The sequence below is a fragment of the Garra rufa genome, chromosome 1, assembly GCF_049309525.1.
Source record: "Garra rufa chromosome 1, GarRuf1.0, whole genome shotgun sequence".
Lineage (NCBI taxonomy): Eukaryota > Metazoa > Chordata > Actinopteri > Cypriniformes > Cyprinidae > Garra > Garra rufa.
Genome location: NC_133361.1, coordinates 99,033,528 through 99,041,612, shown reverse-complemented (window position 1 = coordinate 99,041,612; position 8,085 = coordinate 99,033,528). Strand labels below are relative to the sequence as shown.

Genomic DNA, 8,085 nt, shown 5'->3' with positions numbered 1-8,085 from the left:
TCACAAATGATTCACTTTTTAAATCACCGCACACTGACGACATCTGCTGCTCAAAACACTGGAAATACAACGACAACAAAAAACAAACGTGTCTAATGATCTTTCACAAACAATAGCAGTTTTCTACGTCTAAATGTAATATATTAAACGCAATTTAATCACTTAATACTTAATCTTTCATTAAAACTAAATGGTAACTGTGTGTAATTTATTTTATGTGTTCAGTTATTATTTATTGGTAAAATTTCAGTGTTGAGCAATAATCAGTCCATTAACTCTCACTCGCACCCTTTCAGTGAAATATCAACCTGATTGAGATGCACACAGAGATTTACTTTGCATTGATTTTCTTTCTGTTAATTGTTCATATCTTAAACAGGACAAAGTGTTCAAACATAGAAAAACTGGTGGAACAGCGGAGATTCACGTGACACACTATTATAAAGATGGAGTTTATTAAAGAGAAGAGTGAAGACATGAAGATTGAAGAAACATTCAGAGTCAAACATGAAGATACTGAGGAACAAACAAAGATTGCATTTATTAAAGAGGAGAGTGAAGACATGAAGATTGAAGAAATATTCAGAGTCAAGCATGAAGATACTGAGGAACAATCAGGTTGGTTTTCATTCTCAAACCTGAAATGAATATTTATAATGTCACACAGGTGTAGACATATTGAGACATTCAATAGAAGTGTTGAGATCACATGACAAATACTAACACTGACTTCAAGTGCAGCTGAGAATATCCTGCTTTCACACTGGCCATTTGTTATTATGAGATCATGCATTTAATTTGTAACAATAAGATGGAATTAGTAACATTAAACCTAATATCTGCTTCTAATATTAAACTATTGATTTCTAGCCCTTAGGCTAATTATGCAAAAGTATCTAAGAAAATTACTTATTATGCACAAAGCAAATCTTGAAATGTGAGTGGTTACATTTGGCTACTGCATGCCGTCTACATTTGTTCATTTAAGTCATAAGGTTAAATTTTCCAAAACTGAGATGTATACATCAAATACAAGCTCAATAAATAAGCTTTCTATTGACATATGGTTTGTTAGGATAGGACAATATTTGGCCAATATACATATATTTGAAAATCTGGAATCTGAGGGTGCAAAAAAATTCAAATACTGAGAAAATCACCTTTAAAATTCTCCAAATTAAGTTCTTAACAATGCATATTACTAATCAAAAATTACATTTTGATATATTTATAGTAGGCATTTTACAAAAAATATTCATGGAACATGATCTTTACTTAATTTCCTGATGATTTTTTTTGCTTTAAAAGAAAAATCAATAATTTTGACCCATACAATGTATTTTTGGCTATTGTTACAAATATACCCCAGCGACTTAGGACTGGTTTTGTGGCCTAGGGTCACATTTGAAAAGCAAATAAAACAGCCAGTAGACACTAAAGCTACATCTAAATGAATCCGCATACAATTGAAATAACCTTTTTTTTTATTTAAAAACAGACTGTACAAAGTGACTGATTTAAGAAACTCTCCAATACAGAAACATGTTGTGTGAGTTGTTGTTTTTTTAAATGATGTCATCAGTCAACGCCTCTAGTCAGACACTGCTACATCACGTAACAAAAACATGAACAAGCACTCAATGATTGTCTTTTTATTAAGTAACGTAAACACATTAATAATTTTTTTTAAAAAATAAGTATACCGCGTGCACAACTTCCGGCACAACTCGTCACCACCGGCACGCCCTGACAAAGGGGCACCGATAGAACACAACATCCTTTTCTTTCATATTCACTCACTTTTTGTCTGAGGGCATGTTCTCTCACCTGAGGTTTTGAAATGATGACTGCTGTGACGTGTGTGATGAAGAGTCAACGTTTTCAGCTCCCGAGGGAGTTTGTTGTGCAAAGAATTTGAGAGTTTGTGATCATTGCATTCATTCCTTAGCCTGGAAAAATCCAGACCCTAATCTATTAAGATTATGTGTCTGGCATTGTGCAATGAAAAGCACCTAACTCGAGGGGTGGTAACAAGCGTGCATTTGAAACTCTCACTGAACGCAATTGGATAACTCCACGACCAATCACAACAATACATGGTGTGACGTACCCAGAGCGATGGTTTCGTTACAGTAAGTTTACCAAGTGACTCTTACCATTTGTAAATGAGATGGACCTCATCCACCACAATCCCGATCAGGTTGTCCCGGTAGACCTTGTTCGATAACATTTATAGCAACTTCTTTTTTAACAGCCATGACTCGAGACTGCCGAATGCTATCTGGCATTGCCCGCTTCGGATCTGTTCCTCTTCATGCTTCGCGTCGTGCAGATATATATTATAATATATATAATATATTTTTGTTCCATAATATTTTTTCTTTTCTTCTTTGTAATTTTAGAGAATTTTATGATGATTATTTATGCAATAATTATGATCTATTTTTTCCACTGAAAATATAAAAAAAAAAAATCCTAATTTTTAAAAATTATTTTTCAATGAATGCAGTATTTCAGATTAAAATAGAGTATAGGCCTTCCAAATAAATTTTTTGAAGACAGATTAGCACCACCTGGTGGGAGCACAGAAAGAAAAATAGGCAATTTCACAGTGTAACCACTAGAGGCCTGTATAGACATCAATAGAGATGCTAGTGAATTCCCAATTTGTTTTAGACATAATTGCTTACATATATAATAAGTAATGGACTTTAAAATATATTCAGACATTCTCAAAGAGTACTTTGTGAAGTTTTAGATATTTTCTCCTTATAAATAATGATTTCAAATTAATTTTTGCACTATGATTATAGTCAATCCTAAACGGCACTGCACTGACAAACCCAAGAGGCAGTGCTTGCTTCTCATCACTGTTTACTGCAGATTTCAAATTAATTTCCAGTGTGTGTCAGTTTTGCCCACTGCTCTGAGCTTTTTTCTGCATTATTACTGAATTATTGAATTCATTTGACATACTCCTAAAACTTTGCTTTGTTACAGACAGCAGTTTATAGATGTGTGTGTGTGTGTGTGTGTGTGTGTGTGTGTGTGTGTGTGTTTGTGCGTGTGTTTATTTTTCAGTCTTGATGTTTTAGAGTGTCACCACTTCACTGCTGTGAGCTTTTTCTGCATTATGACTGAATTATTGAATGGATTTCACATATTCTCAAACGTTTGCTCTATTACAGACACAGTAGTTTTATTGATGTGTGTGTATAAGTGTGTGTGTGTGTGTGTGTGTGTGTGTGTGCGCGTCTGTGTGTGACTGGATGTGTCTAAATCACACTCCTGATGTTTTATAGTATCATCCCTTCACTGCTGTGTACTTTTTTTTAGTTTTGTGTCTGATTTGTCGATTGTGCACTCAGTTAATCTCTGAATTGCTGTGTTTTTGTCTTTTTCCCATTCATTTCCTATGGTCGGTCATTTCTGACCGAAGAGCATGAGTGTGACTATTTTTTTTACGTCCACTTAGCCTTTTCGAATCATGTCGTAATTTTCTGTGTTCACATTCCCAGTGCCATAAAAGTCACCAAGTTTCATATCATTCCGATGAAGCTATGATTTTTAAAAAAAATCAAAATGTAAAATGTTCCGGTCAGAAGTGACCGAGGAGTGCACAAGGGTTAAATAAAAAGCCAATTCTAACTCGTTCATTGTAGCGGGTAAAGCCGTTTCAAACAACTGGTTTTCATCTGTAGATCTCTTTCAATGTTTACTAAATGATTCCGTACGTCGCAGCTCTGTCGTCATCAGCTCGCCTCTGGCTGATTTGATTGGTTCCCAGAATTGCTTATGTATTGCAGTAACATGCATAATTGCTCGAGGCCAGAGTGTCTTGCAGAGACAATTCAATTTGTGCTCTCGCGAGACCTCTGGATTTCCAGGGTATTCATTCCTTGTTTCTTGTGAAAAAGGCATGCTCTGATACCCGCAGCTTTCATATGGCTCGAGCTGTGTATGTGGTGAGGAGTAAGCAAAATCAGCTCTTGGGGGAGTGAAATGCAATCGTTGCATTCATTGCTTGTTTCTTGCGAGCGGCACGCTAGTCTAGCTGTTTTCACAAGCTTGCAGGGTAGTGAGTAGCAGCGTCCAGCTCTCGAGGGAATTAATGTGATCATCCTGATGCATTCGCAAAGGAGGGAGGTGAGTCTTTACTGTTCTTCCGATTTTGCATGAGTGTGTTCACCCTTTCACGGTATTAACAATGCATTCGTGACTGCAGCGGCTCTGTTTTTTCTTGATTCCTGGCAGAATCTGTAGAATGGGCAGATTGTATTTAGCTTCTGCTGGAACACCCTGACCTCATACCATCTAAGTGAGTATGATCCATATACTTAGCTATTGTCTAGCTATTGTCTGTTATTTGGGACCTGTTTCCTGAAGCTAAGCTTAAGTCTTTCAGGGTAAGTCTTCAGCGAGTACCAGTTTCTCAGACTTCCTGCTCTTGCAGATTCTGTGGATCTGGCCAGAGCGGAGCCTGTGCTTCTGTTTAGGCAGAAGCATAGTCCACTTAGGGTTGGTTAAGGCTAATCCCCTTGGAAGTACCCCCTTCAGTCTGAGGGCAGGGGAGATTGCTGTTTCTATGCAGCTATATGAGCGAAAGGTCGATGGATAGGGCGTGCTTCCCTTTCCGGGAAGGGTACCTCCTAGAGAGCCGTCTCTTAGTGTCCCTCAGCATTAGGAGCCTGTCCTTTCTGATTTCCAGGTTGATTCCCACTTCTCAAGCCTTGTGGATAATGGCATGCTCCCTTTCTAAGGAAAGGTTACTTATAAAGTGCCACCTCTTGACGGCTCAGGAGTTCCTCCCTGTCTCTCTGGGTTAAGGGCCTGTCCTCCTCTCTATCCACTATTAGAAAGATGGTCAAGTCTAGATCCATGTCAATACCGTCAGTCGATTAGCAAATTGCAATCTGCTGATTGAGTGCAGCATTGCTCCACTCACAGTGAGGGTTGACCCTAGTATTTCCCGTCATATGACAAGCATCTGGAACCCTGTCGAGTGTGAACTCCCTGTCACACCTTTTTCAAATCCATGTTATGGTAAGTGTGCACACTAGCCTCTGGGCACTTTCTAAAATCCTGTATGGTATAAGTTACATGCTAGACGTTGTTTCCGTTTTTGAGTTGATTTAAAACCCTGGTCTCCTTGGCCCAACTACATTTAGGTATCATCACAGATACCTTTTAACCATCTGCTACCTAGGATAGAGATAACGTTGTTCCCCATAGCGCCCCCTAAAGGATGATCGTTCTTTATCTCAGGGAACGTCTCAGGTTACGTATATAACCCTGGTTCCCAGAGGGAACGAGACGCTGCATCGAACGCTATGGGGAACGCCATTGGCGAAGCATGCTCTGAACGTAGTCTGCAACCAATCAGATGCAGACGCAGCGGAAGACGTTAACACTGCAGGCAGCAAGCCCCCTCGAGGGCTGACTGTGCATGCTCCGCTCTCAAGCAGACCACAAACAGACTGTGTGTATCCCCACCAACAATGAAGCGTTGGCAGGGAGGAGCACACCATCTGTAAGTTGCCCCTCTACAAATACCTGAAAACACTGAAGATGATTTTAAGGCTATAGAGAGAGGCTCTATAGCCAAAGCAAAAAGGAGAGGTGAGAGTGGACACCCTTGACGGGTGCCATGAGAAACCGAGAAATAAGGGGCCTTTTCAGAGTTTGTTTCACGCAAGCTGAGTGAGTGGAATATAGTAAACGAATCCATGAGATGAATTTAGATTCGAATCCAAATTTTTGTAAAAACAAGAATAAGTAATCCCACTCATCCTGGTCAAAGGCCTTCTCTGCATCTAGAGAGATAACCATTTCTGGTCTTGGAGACCGGGTTGGAGTAAAGATTACATTCAAAGTCTACGTATATTGGACATTAACTGACGGCCCAGTATAAAGCCAGTTTGATCATCTGATATGATGGATGGAAGATGAGTCTCTAATCCATTAGGCTAACTGGTCTATAGCTTCCGCAATGTTTAGGGTCCTTGTCTTTCTTTAATATTAATGAAATCAAAGCTTGGTTCAGGGATGATGATAAAAAAAAACTTGGTCTAAGGAGTGATTGTATAGCTGTAATAACATGATAGCTGATCAGAAAACTTAAAAAAAATATTGGCAGTGAAGCCAATAGGGCTGGGAGCTTTGTTATTTTTCATTGTTGAAATGCAAGCAGTTATCTCCCCCAAGGCTCATCTAGGCTCAACATTCATTTACACCACCGATTAACCACGTAACTCCTAAAACTGAAATTTACACCTAGCTTAAAGCTCACTTCAAAGAAACAATGTAGATTTTTTTTTAAACAAACAGAAAGGTAATACTAGATTTAACACGTTACACAAAAGTTGAGAGAACGCAAAATAAACCAAAAATATATATATTATACATACCCGAAAGTGTACACCATTTATGCCCATTAACCAAATAACGTCATTAACGTGCAACACATAACCTATACATTAAAGATGTATGAGCAAAGTAAATTAAAGCTATAAAAAAGCAGAAGTACCCAGTTTTACAGACTAACCTTACTTTACCTTGAACTCAATTACACAAAAATAGAATGAGACTTTAAAGCCGTCTTAAAGTTATTTACCTCAGCTTAAACCTGCAGACCTGCTCATCATGGAAATGCACGTTAGTCCATTATTGCCAAAGTCAGTTAGGAAAGTTCTTCTGGGAAAACGACTCCTCTGAATCAAAGGTCTGTTCCGCCGTTATAGCTCACAAGGAGGTAAGCCTGGTACAGAATTCCATATCGTACTCCTTGCCTGTAAAGTAGGCTCTTGATCTTGTTAAACGCTGCTCATGTCCTCGCCAACTCTATGCTGAAGTCCTCGTACATCTTGATCTTGTGGCCTTTGTAGGAAATGTCCTTTTGGGATTAAGACCATCTCATGACAGTTTCCTTAATGATGTATCAGTGAAATCTGATTATCAACGGCCGTGGGGGGTTCATCTGCGCGAGGTTTAGGCCGGAAACTGTGGTGGGCTCGATCCAGCTCAGGTGGTTCTGCTAGGCAATCGCCAAGAATCTCGGAAAGCAGGTTAGACACATACTCCCTTGCGTTCTTTCCTTCAATGTCCTCCGGTAAACCTACAAGTCGTACATTTTGGCACTTCGAGCGAGATATCAAATCTTCTATATTAGCTTTAAGAGCCGGTGTTTTCCTTTTCAGTGTTTATCCGTTTTGACTGAAGAGCTTTTACATCATGCTCAACCTGAGTTATTCGGTCACTGTGTTCTGAAAGGCCCGCTTCCATCTCGTTGATCGTCGCTGCCTGTGCTTTTAAGGTCGCACCGAACGATTCGACTGAAGATCGAATTGGTTCCAGAGAAGTGTTTAAAAGTGCAATGAATTCCCCAGTCATCTCTTTTCTGAATCTTTCAAGCTCCTTAACTTAGGGATTCGATTGTAAGCTGCGAAGATGTGGATTCGTTATCCGCCATTTTGCTGCTTTCTTGACAGGTCCGATCATGGTGAGCTTGTTGTTTACCGCCTGTCCTTGTTGACTTGCTTATTTTAAATAAATTCCGACGGTGTAGACTTTCAAAAATAAAAATAAGGTGCAACAAGTTTGATGTGCTGATCAAATAAGGTGTATTCTTAAGATATTACATGAAATAACGCGGAGCGCCGACACCGTGCGTCTCACCACAGCATTACCAAACCGAAAGTCCCGGACCAGGTTAGTTTAGCAGCATTAGTTGCCCAGTGCTCCAGCTGCATGTTTAATTTAATTTAATATTATGTTTCTAGAGATGTAATTATAATATTACTAATGTTTTTTACATAAACATTTTAAATTGAGTGATTTACATTTTTTAAATAAGATTTTTAAGAGATTTGATATGAGATGACAGTTTTCCACCATTTCTCATCCTCTGACAGTCTGTTTTGGTGTTTTCCATTTGAAAGGTCAAGTGTAACAGCCAACTTTTATGATTGGCTAACATAATTGCCCCCTTAATAAGCCCTCAGAAGGAATTATTGTGATGAATTTTTCATCTGATGGTTAAGTGGGGAGTTTGTCCCCTTTCCTTTTTCCTAGTCTCTCTCTAAATTT

At 38.9% G+C, this 8,085-nt stretch overlaps 1 protein-coding gene across 1 annotated transcript in view; it reads left to right on the top strand.

Annotated features, from left to right (window-relative positions):
* Window positions 1-384: 384 nt before the first annotated feature.
* LOC141340597 (uncharacterized) overlaps window positions 385-8,085 on the top strand; it is a 164,792-nt gene continuing 157,091 nt past the window's right edge. The window contains exon 1 of the mRNA XM_073845634.1: window positions 385-618. Within this exon, the coding sequence (XP_073701735.1) occupies window positions 447-618 (172 nt within the window). The 5' untranslated portion in view covers window positions 385-446. The remainder of the gene's footprint in view (window positions 619-8,085) is intronic.